The sequence below is a fragment of the Magnolia sinica genome, chromosome 10, assembly GCF_029962835.1.
Source record: "Magnolia sinica isolate HGM2019 chromosome 10, MsV1, whole genome shotgun sequence".
NCBI lineage: Eukaryota > Viridiplantae > Streptophyta > Magnoliopsida > Magnoliales > Magnoliaceae > Magnolia > Magnolia sinica.
Genome location: NC_080582.1, coordinates 5167774 through 5193553, shown reverse-complemented (window position 1 = coordinate 5193553; position 25780 = coordinate 5167774). Strand labels below are relative to the sequence as shown.

General features: G+C 42.7%; 1 protein-coding gene across 1 annotated transcript; it reads right to left on the bottom strand.

Moving 5' to 3' along the window:
* Positions 1-1176: 1176 nt before the first annotated feature.
* On the bottom strand, positions 1177-2203 carry LOC131257634 (zinc finger CCCH domain-containing protein 2-like). Its single transcript, XM_058258414.1, has one exon. The coding sequence runs from the start codon at positions 2201-2203 to the stop codon at positions 1412-1414; it is 792 nt and encodes a 263-aa protein (XP_058114397.1). The 3' UTR covers positions 1177-1411.
* Positions 2204-25780: the final 23577 nt, after the last annotated feature.

The window sequence follows — 25780 nt, the reverse complement described above, 5'->3', positions numbered from 1 at the left end:
TGACAAAGATTTGATGAAATCGGTCGCCTACTTAGCCAGTCATTTAATATGGAAACAAGATTAGGCGATATTCAAAGGGTATGGTTCGTCCTCTGATGAATCTTGAGGGAAATTCTCACTGAATTGGCCACTCATACTTTGAATTATACAACCGTATAGATAGCGCAAATGATTTGAATGATACTTATGAGGTGAAGGATACAGATATCAGAGATGTTTGACCATATCTACCTCAAGAGAAGCTATGTGATCTTGTAACTAAAGTCTACCAGCATTTTATTCTATTTCTTATTTTAAATTGTTTATTTCATGTATTTTTTTAATGGAAAGTATATATTCAAAGGAAGAGAGCCAGGAACGGCTTACAGGACTACATTCGGGGTGGGCCAATAGCAAAAAGGAATGGGCCCCCCTATCGTATGAACGCAAAGGACCGGAAAAAAAAAAAAACATGAAAGCTTGGGTTAGGCGACCTGCGGGTTACATAAGCCCACTTTATCAAGATACAGAAGACCACGGATGGAGGCCGAGAGGGAATCCCATGAGTGGAATGTGCAATTTACTTGGCTTTCACTCCATAGCCCGGCCAAGCCATTAGCAACCAAGAGTTAGCTTCTCTAGGTGTGTGGGCTATGTGCACTTTCAAGTCTTGTGAGATGAATTTGATTCTCACCTTCCAGTACCAGATGAACCAGCAAGTATTCGAGGCATTGGACAGGGCCGTCACCATAACATTAGAGTCTCTCGCCACTTCTTTTTTTTTTTCTTGTCTCTTGCCACTTGCACTCTAAGGAATCCCCAATTGGGAAGACAAAAATGCACCCTTCTAAGATCACTTTGATTTTTACCCTAGTGTTAGAGCGAAGGTTGTACCCACGGGAGAAACCGGATAGGAATTTACCATTGCTATCTCTCCCAATATGACCACCCCTTGAGAGATTCGGGTTCCCTGTGGCAAAGCCGTTCGTGTTCATGTATTTGTTAGTCTCGAGACATTAGTGTGTATTAGTATTATTGTCAGTAGCTTGTATACTTTGCGCATATGGAATATTTATTTTTTACTTTTTGGTCCCAAACGATACACGTGTACAGTGAAGAAATGCTCTACCGTATCCTGGTTCTACCGGTTCCATCTTAGGATCCCCCGAATCCTTCAACAAACATTCAAACCGGAGATTGACTCTAAAATAGACTGAACTCACGACGAGTAAGCATTTAAAAAAAAATGTATATGCCGTTTTTCTGTATATACGACTGAAGCACTCTTCCTGTACATGCAGTTCAATAAACTCTAATATTCGTAAAAAGCAAGAACCACTCTAAAAAAGCTAAAAGAGGAATCGCATATATACCCTTTTTCTGTATATATGACTGACCGACTCTACCAGTACACGTACATCTGTAAACCAATCTACATCAGTAGCTCATTCACCCATTCCAGATCCGGTCCGGTTCCATCTCTCTCACGTTCTTCACTACAAGCTTTCATGGCAGAGAACTGTTTGCCGCTGCAAGGAGCGAGATCCACGCATTTCACCGATCCGACGAGATTCGTGACCATGGTCTGGTTATAGCTAACACCAGTGAGAAGAAAATCCAACGATGATAGACGGCGGAGATCAACGGTTGATGTTTCTCGATGGTACGAAATCGGTGAATATGATTCAGGAGGAGAAAGAGGTGGAGAAATTGGAGGAGATGCATGTGATAAATTCGCTGCTGCAGCAGCGCAGAGGATGCAGTCGTCCAGAACGGCTCGAGAATCGGCGGTGATGGAGGATCGTAGCGGCAGGACGCGGAGCTGGCGAGGGGTGTGAGCGAAGAAGCAGATCTTGCGTTTGCAATCTCGACCGTCCTTGCATGGTTGCGTGCGGTAGCGGGCTGGATGAAGCCAGCACTCGAAAACACCGTGCGAGAGCTCGCACGCGTCGCCGAGGCGGCACGATCCGGAACGGCGGAAATCGGGGCAGATCTCGGCCGAGTAGTGGAACCTTCTCGGGTCCCTATGTCGGGCCTTCTCGCCGGGATGGGCGAACGGGCATTCCGTCCAGTCGTGACTCCGCCCTCGGGCGCTGCGGCGGACCTTGAATTCGTACATCCGGGACGAGTCGGAGGCGTACGCATCGTCGGAGTCGAGATCGTCTGTGTCCTCGTCGGAGTCGTCGGATGATGGACGGAGGGAAGAGATGGGCCATCTGCGCATATGGAATATATGTCTTGACTTTTCCTCGGTACTTGATTTGTTTCCTATGTATTGCTAACTATTTAAAATATGTCTCTCTTCTTATGTAATGCTAACTATATATATATATATATATATATATATATATATATATATATATATATGTGTGTGTGTGTGTGTGTGTGTGTGTGCGCGTATATATATATATATATATATATATGTGTGTGTGTGTGTGTGCGCGCGCGTGCGCGCGCACGCGCGTCATATCCTAGCTTTATATATTTATTGTCTAGTGGCTCCTGCTATAGTACATCAGGAGTAGAAGTAAATTTCTACAACTTAAGTTGTAGGACCATGATTCTTATGGGAAGATCCGAGCCCCTTATAATCCCGAGGGTTAACGTCATGCTGATCCGATCGGACGGATAACTATCAGATTGGTTCGGATTGTAAGTGTGGACACTTTGACGAAGGCTTGTTACTGGTTGAAACCTTATCTGGCAGAAGGTCTGAGCCGAGGCTGTACTCCGAGGTGGGCGTTCCATGAGCCAAGCTTAGAAACTACTGTAAGTAGACGTGGCCGATTATTTCTCTCGCAGATACGCATGATGCGCATAAGATCCTACACAATCCTTGAATTGCGTACGATATTTCCACGATCCGAAAATCCTACTGATTGAGGGAATCGTGCCGAGATTAACGGACCTAGATCATTCGACAGTCAGGTATATATACATCAACACCTCATTGCTAAAGGTACGCGATAATTCATACCTTGAACCCCAGCAACATTACTTAGACCCAGATTCCTAGCCTGACTTTAGCATCGGAGGGTCCCCTACTCTAGCCAGGGTCTCCTTTGTCTTTCTCTTGTGCAGGCACATAGGGCTAAGTTCAAGTGCTCGGAGCTTGGCGAAGGGTGAACCAGATTTTTACATTAACATTTCTGGCGCCGTCTGTGGGAATCTGATACAAAAGGTTAGGTTCCTATTCTCAAGGATAATGGCTAGAGGGAGGAAGAAAGAGGTAGCTGCCAAGCCGGAGCCGAATGAGCAAACTCGTTCCTCCTCACTATTTCATGCAGAATCAGCCTCGGGGCCCTCTCAGCGTTCTCGCAATCCGGCAAGTAAATATCGCGCCATGCAGGGCGAGATACAATCCCTACGTGACCAGGTGAATAGGATGAACCAACAATAGGAGCCATAGCCGCATCCAGCTCAGGAGAATCCTGTTCCTGAAGCAGTTGATCTGGTCATGGAAACTCATCCCGTGCTGGGAAGTGTGAGACCCGGAGCGCCTCAACACCCTCAGATGCCGGTTTCGGGGCATAATCTTATTCCGACCCAAATCCGAGACTCGGCTTGGAACGATGCCACTCAAGCTCCAACCAACGCTTCAGTCGCTTCAGCCCTGGCGTCGACGGATCTCTGCCATCGGCTAGAACAAAGGAAGAGAAGGAGAACTCCAGAGACAGAAAACACTCGAGAAATCATAGCAGAAAACAAGGACCCATAGGAGAAACGGTTCGCGGAGCTCAACGACAGATTCTTAGCTCTAGAAAAGAAACAGCAGCCGACATCAGTCCCTGCCGCCATTCAGGCAATGATGGAAGAGACCGAGCCTCCCTTCACTTCGAAAATCATGAGTGAGGTGATGCCCTAGAGGTTCCGTATGCCTCCCGTCATCTAATATTCTGGGTTTGGAGACCCATCCGAGCATATGGAAGCCTATCGTTCATGGATGTAGATCCAGACGGTGATGGACGCCATGATGTGCCGGGGGTTCTCGATCACGCTCACAGGTTCCGCTCGGAGTTGGTACCAGTAGCTCAAATCAAATTTCATCAGTTCCTTCGCAAAGTTGAGCCGACTATTCCTTACCCAGTTCATAAGTGGTAAGAGAAGTCGAAAGCCCAACACTCATCTGTTCGCTATCAAACAAGAGCCGAATGAGTCATTAAAAGACTACATCGCCCGTTTTAACGAGGAAGCACTGTTGATAGAAGATTACGACGATAAAATGACGCTTGCTGCTGTGTTCAGCGGGCTAAGAGAAGGGAAATTCACTTCCTCCATTGGAAAGAACCCGCCGAAGACACTGGCCGAGCTAGTTGCCCGAGCTCAAAAATATACCAATGCGAAAAAATTCTCCAATGCTGGTAAAAATGTCCAAGTGCAAGAGATGAATGATAAATGGAAGAGGCCAAGGAATGGGGAAGCCCAGCCGTCCAGCAAGGGGACCGACGACCGCGCCCCTCGCGATCGTCGTCCAAATAGAAGACCAGAAGGAAAATTCCGTTCCTACACCCCTCTTAACACGTCTGCCGAGCAGATTCTGTTGGATATCCGAGGAGAGAAGCTGCTGAATTGGACTGTTTGCATGAGGGCTGACCCGGATCACCGAGATAAGCGCAAGTACTTCTGCTTCCACCTAGATCACGGCCACAATACGGCTGACTGTGTAGATCTCAAAGATGAGATCGAGGCCCTTATTCGGAAGGGGCACCTGCGCCGATACACCAAGGAAGGAAAAGCCACTCGGAAAGGAGAGGGAGAGCGAGAGCAGCCAAATAACGCCACGGAAGAGCCCGCCGAAATCCATACAATCTTCGGGGGCTCATCTGGTGGAGGAGATTCAAACAGGGAGCAGAAAGCCCATTCCTGGAAGCCTGACCGGGAACATTACGTCCATTTGACCAAGCGACCCAGTAAGGAACCCCGCGTCAGCCCATGCACTCTAACCTTCACGGAAGAAGATGTACGCGGAATCTAGCATCCACACGACGATGCCCTAGTGGTTACTATGACCATAGCGAAACGTAAGGTACATCCCATCTTGGTTAACACCGGGAGCTCAGCCGACGTGATTTATTTCGAAGACTCTGAAAGAATGGAGATTCCGAGGTCTCATCTTAGGCCTGTGAAGACCCCACTGCACGGCTTTACCGGGGAAAGAGTGATCTCTGAAGGAGCCATCTCCCTCCCGGTGACTGCAGGAAAAGGACGACATCAAGTCACGCTCATGGTGGACTTTCTAGTCGTCAATGTACCATCAGTACACAACGTCATTCTAGGCAGACCTTCTCTCAACGCGATGAGAGCAGTGGTCTCCACGTATCATTTGATGATGAAATTTCGCGGCGATGGTGAAATAGGCTACCTCCGAGGCGATCAGCGAGAAGCTTGGAGATGTTATGCAATGACAGTAAAGAAAGGTTCGATTACGCAAGTACTTGCCATCAATATACTGGACCTCAGAGGGCCTGCGGAAGGCTCGTCTGTGGAAGACCTAGAGAAGGTACCGCTTGATGAAGCCGATCCGAGCAGAACCGTTTAACTCGAGACAACGTTGAACCCTGAACAGCGACTCGGAATACTAATCTTCCTATGACAACATAGGGATGTCTTCGCATGGTCCCACCAAGATATGTCCGGAATTTCTCCAGATGTCATAGTGCACAGGCTGAACATGAATCCGGATCACAGACCTGTCAAGCAGAAGAGAAGGCCGTTCGACGCTGAACGATATGAAGCAATAGCTGACGAGGTCTCCGTTCTGCTCGACGCCGGATTCATACAAGAAGTGCATTATCCCGACCGGATCGCGAATGTGGTCCTTGTGAAGAAAGCCAACGGGAATTAGTGGGTCTGCGTAGATTATTCAAATTTGAACAAAGCTTATCCGAAAGACAGTTTCCCGTTGCCGCGGATCGATCAGCTAGTGGACAGCACGGCCAGTCACGAATTACTCTCTTTTTTGGATGCATATTTCGGGTATAACTAGATTGCAATGCACCCCCCAGACAAGCAGAAAACTACCTTTTTCACAGACAAGGAACTCTACTGCTACCGGGTTATGCCATTTGGCCTGAAAAATGCTGGGGCCATGTATTAAAGACTAGTCAATCAAATGTTCTCCAAACAGATTGGGCGCATAATGGAAGTGTACGTTGATGATATGTTAGTAAAAAGCATTAAGGCAGCTGATCACCTGATGGATCTCGGAGAAATGTTCGCCGTCCTCTGAGAATACCAGATGAAGCTGAATCCCACAAAGTGCGCTTTCGGAGTCGGCTCAGAAAAATTTCTTGGGTTTCAAGTCAGTTAGAGAGGCATTGAGGCAAATCCCGATAAGATCAAGGCTCTCCTCAAAATGAGTTTGCCTCGGACCCTAAAGGAAATACAGTGCCTCACAGGGCGAGTCGCGGCGCTCGGACGCTTTATATCTAGAGCTACAGATAAATGCCTCCCTTTCTCCAATAGTTGAGGGGTAATAAGAAGGTAGAGTGGACGTTGCAATGCGAACAGGCCTTCCAACAACTGAAGCAGTATCTGGGCTCACCCCCCTTGCTATCTAAACTTGAAGAAGGTGAACCACTGTTCCTCTACCTCGCAGTCTCGACCTCGACCGTTAGCTCGGCCCTGATTAGGGAGGTCGGGGGCAAGCAACACCCCGGATATTACGTGAGCAAAGCTATGGTACCGACTAAGACGAGATATTCACCCTTGGAAAAGCTGGCGTTCGGCCTCATTATTTCAGCTTAGAGGTTACGCCCATATTTCCAAGCTCACTCCGTAGTTGTGTTAACAGACTCCCCTCTCAGACAAGTTCTTCAGAGGCCCGAGGTGTCAGATCGGATGACCAAGTGGGCCATCGAACTGGGAGAGTTCGAGATCCAGTTTCGTCTAAAGACGGCAATCAAGGGCCAAATGGTGGCCGACTTCATTGCAGAGTTCACCACTCCGAACACGAAAGAGATCAATGCTGAGGTCGAAATAAGTCCACATGTCCCCTCAGGAGACCAAAAGGAGGTATTGGACCAGAGATGGGTCCTCTATGTGAACGGGTCGTCCAATATCAAAGGGGCCGATGCCGGAATCGTCCTAATCGCGCCCGATTCCACGACTATCCAGTATGTGATCAGACTCGGATTCAAGGCCTCAAACAATGAGGCAGAATACGAGGCTTTGCTAGCCAGACTTAAGTTGACGACGAGTCTGGGTGTTCAATCCCTTCAGGTCCGATGCAACTCTCAGTTGGTGGTAAACCACATTTTCGCCGAGTATGAAGCTAAGGAAACAAGGATGATCGCTTATCTTGGCGAAGTGAAGAAATTAATTGAAAGATTTTGGAGTTGCACCGTCTGTCAGATTCCGAGAGTGGAAAATTCATGGGCAGACGCCCTAGCACGGCTCGCCTCAGCTGCAGAAGGGAAGATCCCACGGGTCATCCCCGTCGAATTCATAGAGCACCCAAGCATCGATAAGGCTGAGAAAAAGGAAGTCAATCTGAGTCATGCCATTCCGAGCTGGATGGACCCGATCTTCAACTACCTCATGACCGATGAAGCCCCCTCTTGGCGCCCATCGGACCGGGGGTGGTTCGCCGCGTGGTCCCCCGGGAGAGCGGGCGGCGCCGCGCTCCTCGAGCCATGCGCGTCTCGTTAGGGTCACCGATTCACAGGTCTCCTTTGTCCTTCTCTTGTGCAAGCACATAGGGCTAGGTTCAAGTGCTCGGAGCTTGGATAAGTCCCCTTAGATAGGTTGGAAGCCAGGCGACTGAGAGTCCGTGCAGCTCGATATACCATCTTGGAGGGTGTCCTATACAAAAAAGGACATTCTTAACCCTGCCTCAGGTGTCTCTGGCCCGATGAGGTTTAATATATCATTCGAGAGGTTCACGAAGGAATCTGCAGGAACCATTCTGGCAGCTGAGCCTTAGCTCTGAAAATACTCCGACAAGGATATTTTTGGCCGACCATCAAAGAAGACACTAAGGACTATGTTTAGAAATGTGATAAGTGTCAGCGTTTTGCAACTGTGCCGAGGCAACCTGCAGAAGAAATGACTCCCATGAGCGGTCCCTGACCATTCGCCCAGTGGGGAGTCGATATCATCGGCCCTTTGCCCACAGGGAAAGGACAAGTCAAGTTCGCCATCGTTGCGGTAGACTACTTCACCAAGTGGGCCGAGGTCGAGCCTGTCGCCAAGATCACTGAACAGAAGGTGATTAACTTTGTCTGGAAAAACATTATCTGTCGGTTTGGAATCCCGCGCACCATCGTATCAGACAATGGCCGGCAGTTTGATAACGACAAATTTCGAAGCATGTGCCAAGGAATCGGCATCACAAATGCATATTCTTTCCCTCGATATCCCCAGTCTAATGGACAGGTAGAAGCAGTCAATAAAGTTATCAAACACCATCTCAAGATGAAGTTGGAGAAAGCGAAAGGCAACTGGGCTGAGGAACTTCCGTTCGTTCTCTGGGCCTATAGGACCACGGCTCAGTCCTCAACAGGAAAAACTCCGTTCTCACTCTCTTATGACTCAGAGGCGATGGTGCCAGTCGAAATCGGTCTCCTTATGGCTCGGGTTAAGAATTATCATGAAAATCGAAACTCTGAGCAGATCGCGACCAATCTAGATTTGCTCGAAGAAGTCAGAGATATCTTAAGGCTCCGAGTCGACGCTCGTCATTAATAAGTTACGCGATTCTACAATTCAAAAGTCAAGAGTAGGCGGTTCCGTCCGGGGGACTTAGTCCTACGCCGGGTGTTCCAGAACACCATCGAGCCAGGGGATGGAGCACTCGGGCCTAACTGGGAAGGGCCTTACCGTGTTGTTCGATCGACCAAACCAGGCTCTTACCACTTACAAAATCTCGAGGGCCGTCTGCTCCTCCGCCCCTGAAATGCCGAGCACCTGAAGATTTACAACCCATGATAAGATAGCCTTTAAGGCCCTCAATAAATATGCGCTTCTAAGTGACAAGCCTTTAAGGCTCTCGACAAGTGTACACCTCCGAGCGGCTAGCTATTAAAGCTCTTAATAAAATTCATTGTTTCCTCTCTACTCAGACTAAATTTTTTTTTTTACCTCTCACATGTAGAGGCAGGTTCCATGAGCTGATCCCTTAGAGAAGGGGTTAGAGCATAAATTCGACAAGACATCCCCTCTTAAGTCAAGGGAAAGCCAAAAGACGACCCGACTCCCTAAGCATTCGGACTCCGATGATCATGCCATAAAGGCCTAAAAATTCTACCAGATGGCATTGGAAAGTGCCGACCCATCAAAGGGTCGGCCATGCCCAGAAATAAACCGACCTATCAGCGAGTTAGTTCGGCAATTAACAAACAACATTCAACATCCAAAAATTAACCACAGCTGTCATCATTTGAACGCCCTTTCCAAAGGGTCAAAAATCATCATTATCCAATAAAAAAAATCCATACACAAGGAAAAGTAGTCCACGAACAAAAGAAAAATACTAAAGATTACGCTGTCGGAGGTGCTCGAGAGTCAAGGGCTTGGTCCGGGCGGACATCTTCAGCAGGTACCTCTCCGGTATCTTCGGACAACAAGGATTCGAGGATGAGGTCCAGGTACAAGTCCTGGACCGCCTCAATGCAAGCATCAAAACCACAGTTGTAAAACTTGGTGGCTTCGGCGTCCCTTTCCTTCGAGGTTTTAAAGGCGTCTACCGCCGCAGCCACTGCCTCAGCCAGGGAGGCCTCATCCTTGGCCCGTTGGGCCTCCATTGCTTGGGAGACAGCTCGGCTTCTTTCTTCCGTCGCTTTAGCTCTGGTCCGATCTAGGACTTCGCCTAAACGAGTAATCTCCTTAGCCAATGAATCAACATGAGCCCTGGCTTGAGCGAGCTCAACTTCCGCTGCACCGCAACGGGTCTCGAGATCACTCACGACCCCTTGAAGCTGGAGCTCCCTATCTTGCCCATCCCGCTCTTTAGCCTTTCCTTCCTCAAGCTGCAGACGCAGCTCGTCTTGCTCAAGATGGAGGAAATCAGCTTCATCCCGCAAGATCCCTACCTCGGCCTTGAGGGCCTCCACCTCGGCCTCCCTCTTTTCCAACTCCCGCATCCTCACCCGAGCCGAAAGGAGCTTTGGGACAGATTGATCGAAAATAGAGAGAAACATATGGGTATAAAAGAAATGGAAACTAAGAAGTAGAAAGCTGACAAAAAAATATCGTGTAGAAAATGGAGGCCCTGTCATTCAAGAAGGAGCTATCCGATTTGTTGAGGAGGCGGGCTATATCCTCTTCTGGGGCATGTTTGGCAGCCCAAGGCATCAGGCAGGATAGGTGGTAGCCCGGTTCAAACTTTCCGCCGCTCGTCCCCACCTGGGCCGAACCCCTAGCTTCCTCGACTCCGGTCCGACTGCACGCCGAGACTTGGACCTCTGCCCTGAGATCATTCCTGTCATCAGGAGGAGAAAGCATGTCATCAGCTATCTGGATGGCCTCCTCCTGCTTGGAGGAAGAAGGGACAGCAATGCAAGCGTCGGGGGATGGAAGAGGAGCCTCCGCGGTAGGGGGGCAGCGGTAGGTGGAGGGGGAAGGGAAGGTGTCACGCCTCAAAATTTGGGTACAGAGTGTGCACCCTCAGACCCGAGGTTTGGTTCGTAACTTATACACAAAGTATACTAACTTAATTCTTTAATCAGTTTAATCGCATGTGATATTTACATTCAATATAAAGTCCATCATAATCTCAATCACTCATATATAATACATAACACCAATCAACTAAGCATTTATAAATCTTGATAATCCTTAAAATAAAATAAACATTAAAATTATTCATTTATTATACCATTATACTATAATGGTATTTATTCCATGCTAATATTGATCCAAAGAAATAAAGCTAAATAATTCCTTAAAGTCTCAAAATAAATACCAGTATGCATTATTCGTTAATTAAGTTGTGCTAACAAAATAAAACATATAATTAAAAATTTTCTAATGCAGTCACTTCATCCTTAGATAAGTATGGCCATGTTTCAGGTGGGTCGTATTCAGGTACAGTAGATCCTTCCGGTTCTTGCGCCACGTCATCTGCTAATGACTCCTCTGTATGGTTTTTCCATCAATAAAAAAATATATAAGCTGGCCAGGCTTAGTGATATAACCCAGCATAGTTCATAATCATAATAATTAAAATAATACAAAAATACATGTACAAAGATATGAATGTAAAATGGGGTATGAATGCATCAGATGGGGTGATCGTCCATCTGCTTGAGTTGGAGGTCGTCAACCCACATCCACCCGTTGGGTAGGCTTCCACCTTTCGGTAGGCTTGGGCATAGCCCGCATCTGGTAACGCTCTACCAAGATCGACATTTCTTCCACGGAGGGCCCCTAGGATCGACCATGCATTATGCAATGCAATGAATGAGGGATGGTAAGTAAATGCGTATTTTTCATATTTGGCATAGTTGTCTCAATTAAAATATTCACATATAAATTTATCGTACAATTATCATATCAAAATATTCAAACCAGTAAATAAATCAAACAATCACAATGATTTATTTTAATTTTAATGAATTATGAGATAAGTTGGGTCACTCACCTGAGTTTGGTAGCATTGACTCTGCAATGTAATTAGGTTGATTTGAGTGTCAGGGTCCTATCAATTATATCAATGGTATTATTATTCATTTATTTGTATTACATGGTGGGGCCCACCTTTGATTAACATCCTAGGTGGCTTTGATTAACATCCTAGGTGGCCAGATCCAAAATAATTAAATAATTCAAATTTATATTCTATATTTTTTTTCTCCTTTATAAGATTTTAAAATTGAATGATAATTACTTGATCAGGGTGGTCCATCGAATGGTCAGATCATTCAGATTCTTGAGGTCTTGTCATGTTTTACCTCTATGCATTTGAGAAGTAGTGTGGATCTAACCACACATTCACCAATGGCCCATCTTGACCTTCTACGCCAAGTGATAGCAACACTTGCACAAAATATCCAAGATTCCTTTATCAAGCACTTCTAGGTCTAACTAATGTGGCCCATCTGATGGTTAGATTGATCTGAATATTATGGCCTTTGTATATTTTGGCCTTAGGGATCATATGATCCGTACAGACCAAATCTAATTTGATCAGATGTGCACCAACTACAATTACATGATTTTAGGTTCACCTCACCTTTAAAGGGCCTCCACCCATAATCCAATACAATGAACGTATGACCAATCCACACTGTTCATTGCATTCACCAAATCAATTTATATTAGATATATAAAAATACTAGAATGAAGACGATATACATACTCGATGTAAGCACTCCAAAGTTTTCTTTCTCCCTTTCTTTGTTGTCGCAGGTAGCCTTTTTGTTAATATTTTAGTTTGACTAGAACTCTTTTTATCTTGAGAGATGCGAGGAGTGTTTAGATGTATATTTAAACTAAACGAGTTAAAGATTTGGATAGGATAGGAGATAAGGTAGATTTAAAATAAATAAATAATAATAAAGATAAGCTAATATATATATATATATATATATTAATATTATTAAATTATTCACGGCCCTTACATTCTACCCCCCTAAAAGAAAATTTTCGTCCTCAAAATTTACCTAAAATTATTGCTCAAAGAGATGAGGATATTTTTCACGAATTTCTCTTTCCTGCTCCTAAGATGCTTCGTCTACTTCATGATGACTCCATAAAACCTTGACTAAATGCACCGTCTTAGTGCGTAACACGTGCTCCTTGCGATCCAGTATTCGAACTGGTTTCTCCACGTAAGATGTATTTTCCTGTAAATCGAGATCTTGCCATTCAATCACATGAGAATCATCCCTCTTGTACTTCCGTAGCATCGATACATGGAAAACATTATGGACATTGGCCAACTGAGGAGGTAATACAAGTTGATATGCCACTGCTCCAATCCGCTCTAATATTTCAAATGGTCCGATAAAACGTGGTGCGAGTTTTCCCTTAGTATCAAATCGCATCAATCCCTTCATGGGAGAAACCTTCAAAAACATGTGGTCTCCTACTGTGAACTTTAGATCTCGTCTTCGATTGTCGGCGTAGCTCTTTTGACGACTCTGGGCAGCTTGTAGTCACTTTCGAATAATTTCAACTGTTTCAGCAGCTTCTTGAACAACATCTGGCCCAATTAAACATTTCTCACCTACCTCAGCCCAACAGTTTGGTGCTCGGCAAGGACGTCCATACAAGACTTCGTACGGAACCATACCAATGCTTGCTTAGTAACTATTGTTATAGGCGAATTCAACATAATGTATGTTGTCGTCCCAGCTCTCCTTGAAATCTAGAGTGCATGCACATAACAGGTCTTCTAATATTTGATTCACACGTTCCGTTTGCCCATTAGATTGTGGATGATATGCTGTGCTGTAATCTGTAGTCGTACCCATAGCTTCCTGTAGACTTGTCCAGAATCGCGAAGTAAAACGTGGGTCTCGATCCGATACAATAGAACTAGGGTCACCATGAAGTCTCACTATTTCCTTGATGTATAGCTTGGCGAGTTCCTCCATTGAATAATTGATATGGACAGGAATAAAGTGCGCTGACTTGGTCAGTCGATCGACAATTACCCAAATTGAATCGTGCTTCTTTTATGTCTTAGGAAGACCGACTATAAAGTCCATAGAAATACAATCCCACTTCCACTCAGGTACTTTCAGAGGCTGCAATAATCCTGATGGGTTCTGATGATCCGCCTTTACCTGCTGACACACAAAACATCTTGACACATAATCAGCGATTTCTCTCTTCATATTCGGCCACCAAAATGATCGTTTCACACTATGATACATCTTTGTACTTCCCGGATGAATTGTAAACTTAGTTCGGTGTGCATCATTTAGAATATCGTCTTTTAGATCGGAATATTAGGCACACAGAGTCGACCTTGATACCGAATTCCCTTATCGTCCCCCATACTCCAATCTGAAGTCTTATCATTTTGATACTTGGCTATCATTTTTAAAAACCACTCATCATTCGTTTGAGCTTCAATTATTCGCTCCATAAGAGTCCGTTTTGCCGTGATGTTACATGTGCAAATCTTCTTTTCTTGAAAATTCAATCGAATATCAAACCCTCTAATGAAATTCAACATTTTCCATTCGTGTACCATTAAGCTGGCTACACTCTTTTGTTTATATTCTTTTCTACTCAAAGCATCAGCAACCAGATTAGCCTTACCCGGATGATAGGACAATGAGAAATCATAATCCTTAAGAAATTCCATCCATCTTCTCTGCCTCATGTTCAAGTCCTTCTGAGAGAATAGATACCTCAAACTCTTGTGATTTGTATAAAGCTCGAACTGTTCGCCATATATGTAATGCCGCTAAATCTTCAATGCAAATACAATAGCACCCAACTCTAGGTCATGAGTTGGATAATTACGCTCATGGAGTTTAAGCTGCCTTGATGCATATGCGATCACCTTACCCCCTTTCATTAATACACAACCTAGACCTTTAGTTGATGCATCAGTGTAAACTTCAAATACCAACCCATCCTTCGGGAGGGTTAGAATGGGAGTTGAGGTTAAGAGTTGCTTCAGTTCAGCAAAAGCTTCTTCACACTTTTCAGTCCACTTGAAGGGCACTCCTTTTTGAGTTAAATTCGTTAGCGGTCCGACAATCTTCGAAAAATCCTTAATAAATCTTCTATAATACCCAGCGAGCCCAAGAAAGCTTCTAACTTCTGACACACTTGTGGGTTGTTCCCACTTCACTACAGCTTCGATCTTCATAGGGTCAACCGCAATACCTTTTTCTGAAATAATATGCCCAAGAAATTTAACACTCTCTTTCCAGAACTCACACTTAGAAAACTTAGTATATAACTAGTTATCTTTTAGAGCCTGCAACGCCGTCCTTAGATGTAGCTCATGCTCTTCACTGGTCTTCGAGTAAATCAGAATGTCATCAATGAACACAATGATAAAGTTATCCAGATAAAGCTGGAATACCGTATTCATCAGGTCCATAAATACTGCAGGTGCATTGGTCAACCCGAACGGCATGACCAAGAATTCATAATGACCATAACGTGTTCTGAAAGCAGTTTTACAGATATCCTCTTCTTTAACACGTAATTGGTGGTAACCTGATCTCAAATCGATCTTAGAAAAATATCGAGCTCCTTTCAACTGATCAAACAAATCATCTATACGGGGTAATGGGTACTTGTTTTTAATCGTCATCTGATTTAAGCGACGATAATCAATACACAACCGTCGAGTGCCATCCTTTTTATTTACAAAAAGTACTAGCGCACCCCAAGGAGAAGTACTTGGTCGAATAAATCCTCGGGACCTCAAATCTTCCAGCTGCTCCTTCAGCTCCTTCAATTCAATAGGCGCCATTCGATATGGAGACATAGATATTGGTGCCGATCCTGGTAAGAGATTGATACCAAAATCCACTTCTCGCCGAGGTGGTAGTCCTGGTATATCTTGAAAAACTTCAGGATATTCCTGCACAACTGGAATCAAATCCACTGTTTTTTCTTGTTTCTCATTACCAATCAATGTCATAACACGCTCGATCTTCTCATTCTTCTTCTTCTTCCCCTGAATCATAATTGGTTCCCTTCCTGGTGCTGCAAAGGTAACTGTCTTTACATAACAATCCAACGTCGCATGATTTCGAGTAAGCCAATCCATTCTGAGAATAACATCGTATCTAGCCATACTCATTTCTATTAAATTAGCTAATATAGGAATATCGCCTATCATAAGGGGAGTAGATTTACATATTTTGTCCAAAATAATTGACTTGCCGATGGGGGATTCTACCAAAATTTGCTTATCTAGGATTTCTGACTTCAATCTTAACTGAGATACTAACGACGATGAAATAAAAGATAAAGTAGCCCCAGAATCAAATAATACAAAAATCGAAGTACCATACGTTTCGATCATACCTTCCACAACGTTATTATTTTCTTTTAAATTCTCCTTAGATAAGATGGAATGAACCCGTGCACGTGGTGGCTGTTGCCTGTTGGGATGATTCCCTTGGCCTTGAGGAATTGATGGAGATGGTCGATTTTGTTGATTCTGCTATGGTCGAGGCGGTTGGGTATGTGATGCTTATGATGTCTGACTTGTTGGTTGAGATGATGCAGGAAGTTGCAATCGCGGTGGTATCTGTTGAAGAGGCGTTATACCCATATCTCTCATCTTAGTTCTGCACACCTGAGCCATGTAACCATACTTACCACAGTACGCACAATTTCCTGAAAAATATCGCTCTTGGGTTCTCGATGTTGATGATTGAATTTTCATTCTGGGTTTCTTCTCTGGTGGTTGGTGTTGTGTAAGTGTCAGCCTATTTCTTTGTCCTATTTCTTTTAACTGTACACGAGATTTGAGAAACCGCTCTGTATCTTGTTCTGCTCGTAAGGCCTTATCGACTACTTCTGAGTATTTCTTCACATCCACACAACAAAATTTTGTTCTGATATTATGTCTTAACCCTTCTTCAAATTTTGTAATCTTATAATCTTCATCTTCCATTACTTTTGGCACATAACCTGTTAATTCAATAAATTTTGCTTCATACCGGGCTACCGACATGGAACCCTGTTCTAGCTTTGAAAATTTCAGCATTTTTTGGATACAGTACGCTTTAGGAAAATGTTTCTCACGGAATTTTTTCTAAAATTCATTCCAGGTCCACACATGATTAGCTGGAACCATTCTCTTTGCAGCTCTCCACCATACATCGGCTTCGCCCTGAAGAATAAAGGACACCAGTCTAACTTTCTGATCAGCAGGGCAGTTCATGGCTTCTAGTACTTTCTCAATCTACTTCAACCAATCTTCTGCTATTGATGGGTCAGATGTACCCTTGAATACTGGTGGTCGTAACTTTGTAAACCTTTCAAGAAAATCTACCTCACGAGGCTGATCAAACCTTAGTGAAGATGTGTTCCGTTGATGTTGGGGTGTCTAATTTAAGGTGGCTAACGTGTCCCACTGAACGGCGAACTGTTCCTGTTGTTGTTTTAGCATTCCTGCCATTTGTGCTACCAACCCAAAGGCAGCAATGAACGGCTGAACATTCGGTCCTGCGAGGTTAGTTCGAATAGTGGTTGGGGATAACGGGAGTTGCGTACTAGGTCCAACATCTGCCATATTAACTGGAGGAGGAGGCGATGAAGGAGCTTGCCCTGCTTCATTGACTTCATTCTCGTCTTGCTCATTAAGAGCTATTCCAGATTCTTCGGGAATAGGAGGATTTGGTAAGGGAGTATCTGGGAGAGGTGCGCTTACGGATGGTATTAAATCACGAATACTACGTGTCTTCTTAGGGGCCATAACTCCTATAAGATAAATTATTAATAATTCAGTAAACTTTATAGATTCTCTAATTTATATTAAATATTATAAAAATACCTCAGCATTATTAACAAAGAAAAATTCTACAAATCATCAAGTTAGTAGTGCTACATTATAAACAAACCAATCCACTATCTGTGGCTACTATTCCAATCATTGGTTTATATGGTTAAAATTTTCAAATATATCTCAAAATTTTTTTGAAAGTTTTTACATGAACATACAACACTTTTACAAAATTTCAGCTCAATCAGACAACTACAAAATTTTCAAAAATTGCTGCAATCAGACTTGTTCAGATTTAGATGATTTATAACTAGTCTGCACTAATTCCTAAAATCAGTATAGTATATGTCATATTTAAATTATTCAATTATTTTTTTATTGAATTTAGACTTCTATATCTACGATTAGGCTTTTGAATCAGCTTAATCGGAGTTGTATTTATTTAGTTACATTTTTTTAAAGATAAGTAATTTCTGTTGTCCATTGCTGTCCAGCAGTACATTACAACTTAAATTACTTTAAAATTTGTTCAAAGGTCCAGATTTACGTCTCCAATGAATATAATTATATAAATAAGTTAAATTTTCACTTCATATAATAATAAATGAATTATAAATTATATATATATAATTTTTTTATTTCATTATATAAAAGCATTAAAATGGGAAGTTGTAAGTTTCTAATTCCAAGGACCTATACATTATGCATGTATGGGGTTCATACCTTATAGGTCACTTGCAGTGTTAAATTATTATTATTATTATTTTTTTCTCTGATACCAAATTGTCACGCCCCAAAATCCGAGTACAGAGTGTGCACCCTCAGACTCGAGTTTTGGTTCGTAACTTATACACAAAGTATACTAACTTAATTCTTTAATCAGTTTAATCGCATGTGATATTTATATTCAATATAAAGTCCACCATAATCTCAATCACACATATATAATACAAAACACCAATCAACTAAACATTTATAAATCTTGATAATCCTTAAAATAAAATAAATATTAAAATTATTCATTTATTATACCATTATACTATAATGATATTTATTCCATGCTAATATTGATCCAAAGAAATAAAGCTAAATAATTCCTTAAAGTCTCAAAATAAATACCAGTATGCATTATTCGTTAATTAAGTTGTGCTAACAAAATAAAACATATAATCAAAAATTTTCTAATGCGGCCACTTCATCCTCAGATAAGTATGGCCATGTTTCAGGTGGGTCGTGTTCAGGTACAGTAGATCCTTCCGGTTCTTGCGCCACGTCATCTGCTAATGACTCATCTGTATGGTTTTTCCATCAATAAAAAATATAAGCTGGCTAGGCTTAGTGATATAACCCAGCATGGTTTATAATCATAATAATTAAAATAATGTAAAAATACATGTACAAAGATATGAATGTAAAATGGGGTATGAATGCATCAGATAGGGTGATCGTCCATCTGCTTAGGTTGGAGGTCGTCAACCCACATCCACCCGTTGGGTAGGCTTCCACCTTTCGGTAGGCTTGGGCATAGCCCGCATCTGGTAACGCTCTACCAGGATCGACATTTCTTCCACGGAGTGCCCCTAGGATCGACCATGCATTATGCAATGCAATGAATGAGGGATGGTAAGTAAATGCATATTTTTCATATTTGGCATAGTTGTCTCAATTAAAATATTCACATATAAATTTATCGTACAATTATCATATCAAAATATTCAAACTAGTAAACAAATCAAACAATCACAATGATTTATTTTAATTTTAATGAATTATGAGACAAGTTGGGTCACTCACCTGAGTTTGGTAGTATTGACTCTGCAATGTAATTAGGTTGATTTGAATGTCAGGGGTCCTATCAATTATATCAACGGTATTATTATTCATTTATTTGTATTACATGGTGGGGCCCACCTTTGATTAACATCCTAGGTGGCTAGATCCAAAATAATTAAATAATTCAAATTTATATTCTATATTTTTTTCTCCTTTATAAGATTTTAAAATTGAATGATAATTACTTGATCAGGGTGGTCCATCGGATGGTCAGATCATTCAGATTCTTGAGGTCTTGTCATGTTTTACCTCTATACATTTGAGGAGTGGTGTGGATCTAACCACACATTCACCAATGGCCCATCTTGACCTTCTACGCCAAGTGATAGCAACACTTGCGCAAAATATCCAAGATTCCTTTATCAAGCACTTTTAGGTCTAACTAATGTGGCCCATCTGATGGTTAGATTGATCTGAATATTAGGGCCTTTGTATATTTTGGCCTTAGGGATCATATGATCCATACAGACCAAATCTAATTTGATCAGATGCGCACCAACTACAATTACATAATTTTAGGTTCACCTCACCTTTAAAGGGCCTCCACCCATAATCCAATACAATGAACGTATGACCAATCCACACCGTTCTTTGCATTCACCGAATCAATTTATATTAGATATATAAAAATACTAGAATGAGGACTATATACATACCCGATGTAAGCACTCCAAAGTTTTCTTTCTCCCTTTCCCTGTTGTCGCAGGTAGCCTTTTTGTTAATATTTTAGTTTGACTAGAACTCTTTTTATCTTGAGAGATGTGATGAGTGTTTAGAGGTATATTTAAACTAAACGAGTTAAACATTTGGATAGGATAGGAGATAAGGTAGATTTAAAATAAATAAATAATAATAAAGATAAGATAATATATATATATATATTTATTAATATTATTAAATTATTCACGGCCCTTACAGAAGGAGTCATATTTGCTGGAGTCGGCGCAATGTTTACTAGAACTTGGGGCCCAGCAGATGTTGTGACTGGCGTAGCAGCAGGAATTGGAGCAGCAGCCGGAGCTGCAAAAACGGAAGCAGGGCCAGAGGGAGGAATGGCCTGCCTCTTTCGAGCAGCAGTCTTCGCCTGAGGCTCGGCCCTTAACATTTCTTTAGCCGTCGGAGAAGTTTTCCTCCTCCAAGAACCAGATGTCTCGGCTATACCTGTCAAAAGCAATGGGTCAGATAATCAGGTTTGAGAGTTCAATCCCTGTAAAAAAAAAAAAAAAAAAAAAAAAAAAAACTTACTAAAAGACGTTGGAAGAGGTTGAGACTTGCATAGCCCGTACCAATGAAGGTTGGTGGCGGTGATCAGGTCCGACCAGGAACGGAGCTCTCTCGATCGTGCCCTGGCCTTAGCTATGCGATTCTTTTGGGCCGAATCAAGGAGAGGTGTGCCCCTTGGAAAATCTGCAAAGGTACAAACTTATCAACTCCTCAGGGGTCAGCTCTGGGTTCCCAACTTGACGCCAGATAATGTAAGAAGAAATCATCACTCTCCAAGCATTGGGGGTGAATTGTCCGGGAGCTAGGCCGAGGTAGGCTGTCACGGCTCGGATGAAGGGGTGCAGAGGAAGTCGGAGCCCGCATTGCAGGGCATAGAGGAAAATGGCGACCTCTCCCTCAGCAGGCACACCAGCGGTGTCTAAGGGCCCAGGGGCTCTTATCTGGACGGAGTCGGGGATTTGAAACTCCGAGCGGATCCATTCCATCTGAGACTCAGAGAGAACGGAACGTCATGGGACTACCTCCGAGGCTCGTCCACTTGCTGCATCCCCGCGGCCTCGGTAGTTGTAACCCTGCGGGCTCGAGCAGTCTTCTTAACGACCCTTCGAGTCTGAGCCCCTACTTCTTTTTGTCTTTGGGGCGGAGGGAATAAGGGTACGACTTCGTAGGGACCTTCAGAAGCCCCTCTCCTGGCGTCAGAACTCCCCGACTCGGAATCGTTGTCGTAATCCCGAATGGTCTCCAGGTCGGATGACATCTTAAAAGGAAAGTATGCAAAGAAGCACAAGGAGACTCACCGGACGATCACCGGGAATCGCTTTTGCCGAAATGCCTGATCGGTCGGAATCGCCTGTCGGAAAACCTTGAACGGTCGGAATCGCCCTCGCCGGAAATCGCCTCCTCCAGTAATAACTCAAAACACAGCGTAGAAGAAGAGCAGAGATCTCCAAATGAGGCTTATATAGACCTTGCCAGATCTCTGCATTAATGACAAGCAATGATGGCCGTAGCCGAATCATCGCGGGCCGATTTCGGAGCGTACGTGGCCGCACACTGTTGGCTCAGGATCTGTCGAGCAGTACGCCCCTGACGCCTGGATAAACGAAACGACGCCCAAGCAATGAAAGCTCCGTCCGAAACACTGATCAGGGTATACGTGGCAATAAGCCATAGGCAGACGACGATTTGAAATCTTAACCGTCGCCACGCGACAGCTGAATATTGGTCCGTGGGCGGGAAACCCTGAGGGTGCGTCGCTTCAAAATTTTGAAAACAGGATAATATCGGCACATATGGACGGTTCAGCGACCGAGGCGGTCGATCTTCCGCATGCTTAATCTCCGAGTTCGTAACCGACCTCGAAGAGTAGGGGGCTTCTGTTATGGGAAGATTCGAGCCCCTTATAATCTCGAGGGCTAACGTCATACTGATCTAATCGGACGGATGACTACTAGATCGGCTCAGACTGTAAGTGCGGACACTTCGACGAAGGCTTGTTACTGGTTGAAACCTTATCTGCCAGAAAGTCCGAGCCGAGGCCATACTTCGAGGTGGGCGTTCCATGACCTAAGCTTTGAAACTACCGTAAGTGGACGTGGCCGATTATTTCTCTCGCAGATACGCATGATGTGCATAAGATCCTACACGATCCTTGAATTGCATACGATATTCTCACGATCCGAAAATCCTACTGATTGAGGGAATCGTGCCAAGATTAACGGACTCAGACCATCCAACAGTCAGGTATAAATACATCAACACCCTATTGCTACAGGTACGCGATAATTCACACACTGAACCCCAGGAACATTACTTAGACTCAGATTCCTAGCCCGACTTTGGCATCGGAGGGTCCCCTGCTCTAGCCAGGGTCTCCTTTGTCTTTCTCTTGTGCAGGCACATAGGGCTAGGTTCAAGTGCTCGGAGCTTGGCGAAGGGTGAACCAGATTTTTACATTAACAATGATTATCTAAGTTGTCATTTAGCTAATCACGCCCACTTCGATCGTCTATTTCGATAGGGGATTCTTGTATTTATTATTTTTCTTTTGTTTATTCATTTGGTTGTCTCGCAACTTGTTAGTTGTAATGAGCATTATTTCTAAATATTAACAAAATCGGTAATATTTTACTTTTCTTTAATTCGTATGCGTATTAGTATTCCTTTGAGAAGTATACTAAACTTAGGGTGCTCGTGAAATAATAAGTCATTAAGTTCGTAGATTCATGTCTATTATCATAAGGTAAAAAGAACTCAATCTGAAAGGTTAACCCTACACTTTTACAAATCACTTGAATGGAACCACAACATCGGTGTTTGAAAAGACTATGGAACTTTGATCCCAACCTCCAATTTGTTTAGCTCAACGTGGGAGACATCTGCGGTTTAGTCAAACTTTAAGTCAAGGAGACTCTAGCTTCCCTGCGCATTTTACCAACACAAAAGTCCAATCTAAACCCTTGATCACATGCGTGATTGATCAATTTGATTGAATTGGCGACAACAAAACGGATGGTCTGACCTTTTTTGAAGTGGTGCTTCATGTCATTGTAGCCCAGACCACCCGACTTGGTTTGTATATGTCTTGTATAGTAGAAATATGCATTCCAATCATTTATTAGGCAAATCATGCATCTTCATGTAGACGATTCATCTGTTCTTCTAAGTGTATGTTTCTTTGAGCATGTGTAGCCCACTTGACCAATGTATATATTAGGCAATCAAGTGGGAATTCGGATTTTATCAATTTTCGAGCTGGCACCTTCAATTTTTTTCTGGTCTCTCACATGGCCATTTTGTACTAGTCCCATGATGGGATCCGGCCCATTGCCACCCCTACTCCACTCATTAGACAGGTGGCCTGCAATTTAAGAAATACTGGATGGAATCTATCCATTTTCTTTTTCTTTCATTTTATAATGGCTAAGTTGGCTTGGCCTGTTCTGCACAAGAATCGTATTGTGAAACACTCTCTTTTCGGTAAAAAAAAATCGTAAAACATCCACTTGGCCTATTTGATTTTTCGGCTCAACTGTAATTACCATGTAAATGGGTAATAATTATTTACCTAGATAATTAATACATCTTTTTACATTTTTAATACTTAAATTAAGAAATTTACAAAATCAATGTGGAGCCATCATGATGTATGTGACTTATCCACACTACTCATTTGTTATGCCAGCTGAGTTTAGGGCATGACCACAAAAATGAGGCAGATCCAAAGCTCAAGTGGACCACACTACAGGAAACAACGAGAATTGAACGCCTACCATTAAAAACTTTTTGGAGCCCTTAAAAGTTTAGAATCAAGCTGATATTTTTGTTTTCCTCTTATCCATGTCTGTATGACCCTATGAATGGGTTAGATGATAAAAAAACATAAATGTGAGCCCGGTGAAGGAAACAACTTTCAACTATGGATGAATTAAGGCTACTGTTTCCTTTTATGTGGGCCATTTGAGTGTTGGATCTATCTCATTTTTCAGCTCATGCCCTAAAATGTTCTAATAAAATAGATGGACGGTGCAAATATATCATATACATTATGGTGGGGTCTGCAAATTTAAGTCAAACACTTTTGTATTGATTTTTCGAGGTGGAATTACTCCCACGTTTTCAAACATGGTATTAAACAAGATTTACATGTATCATGGAAAATCAAATAGGCCCTTGCAAAAGGGACGCAGATTGCGTCCTACCCCTGCCTAGACAGTAATCTGTCCGAGTAGGGCTATGTGGGGTCCACCGTGATGTAAGTGTTTTATCCACGTCGTTCATCGCTTTTCTCAGATCATTTTAAGGTATTATCCTAAAAATGAGGTAGGTCCACAACTCCAGTGGACCACACCTAAGGAAGTTGTAGTGATAATGACACCCACTGTTGAAACCTTTCTAAGGGCCACCGTGATGTTTTTTTTACCATCCAACCTATTCATAAGGTCATGTAGACGTGGATGAAGTGAAGACACAAATATCAGCTTGATCCGAAACTTCTCCAGCTCACAATACGTTTTTAATGGTGGACGTTCAATTCTTACTTTGTGGTCCACTTAAGCCTTTCACCTGCCTCATTTTTTGAATCATATCTTCAAATGATCTGATAAAAACGATGAACGTCGTGGATAAAACACTTACATCACGTTGGGCCCCACAGAGCCCTGCCCGGATGGATTACCGTCAGGGCAGGGGTAGGATGCAATCCGCGTCCTTGCAAAAGCAAGTGGGGCTCTACCCTTTCCACTCTCATGCCCTTGCAAGATCTGAGCCTTCTGTTAAAGGGGGTACACTATTTAAATTTCCTAGCAAAAAAATTGTGCATGCGTGTAATTACTTTGCTTTCATAGGTTCTTCCTGCCCGACCTGAACAGATATTGTTCCTTGAAAGATTTTAATATATATTTGAAGATTTAAATTTTTTATCAGCACATTAAGCAATGTTCAAGAAAGATTCATTTTAAAGGAAATGAGTTAACATTCAAAGGTAGAAGTATCTCAATCTAACAGTTGTTTAAGTATCCCTCATCAGGATCACAATAAGTGAGGGCCAATACATCCGTATCGTTTATCGGCTGATACCGTTACACAAGGGCGATACGTACCCGTTTCTGATAAAACTTTTTTTTTCGGTTATATCTATGTATGCATGTGTTGCATGTGCGGTAGTTTATATATATATATATATATATATATATATATATATATATATATATATATATATATATATATATATATATATATATATATATATATATATATATATATATATATCCCATCTACTGTGAAACCCATCATATAATCGGTTTTTACTTCCTCTTTTTTTTTTTCCTTTTTCTTTTCTTATTAATAGACTGTTCTTCAAGTAGAAACGTTGTGAAAAGTTCCAAAGCTACATCTATAACAACAATTCAGAGACAGAAAATGTCAAGCTAGAACAGCAACAAATCCGATCCAGGCAGTCCCTGCAATGATTCCCGGTATTGTTAGATACGGTGATATTTGCAAATCCAAAAACCGTGTGCAGCAAGCTGTTAGATTAGATTTTTTTTTCTTCTAAGATTAGATTGCTAGTTATGTAGATTTCTTTCTAGATTTCTCTGGATTATTTCTTCTTTATTTAGCTACCCCTAGGATGAATCTAGACAGGGATAGTTTAGTAATTTCACACAATAAGAAAGCCTATAAATAGGCAGCAGTGTAATACGATTTTCTCATTCCAAAAAAAGACAGTTGCTGTTCTCTCTTCTTCTTCTTCCAAAAGTTGCTGATTTTTGTTTCATGGTGGCTGCAGCCACACGTCAGCAGGAAGCTGGGTTTTGACCCAACAAAGTGGTATCAAAGCGACTGATCCTTGGGCCTCATCAGAAAAAAGTA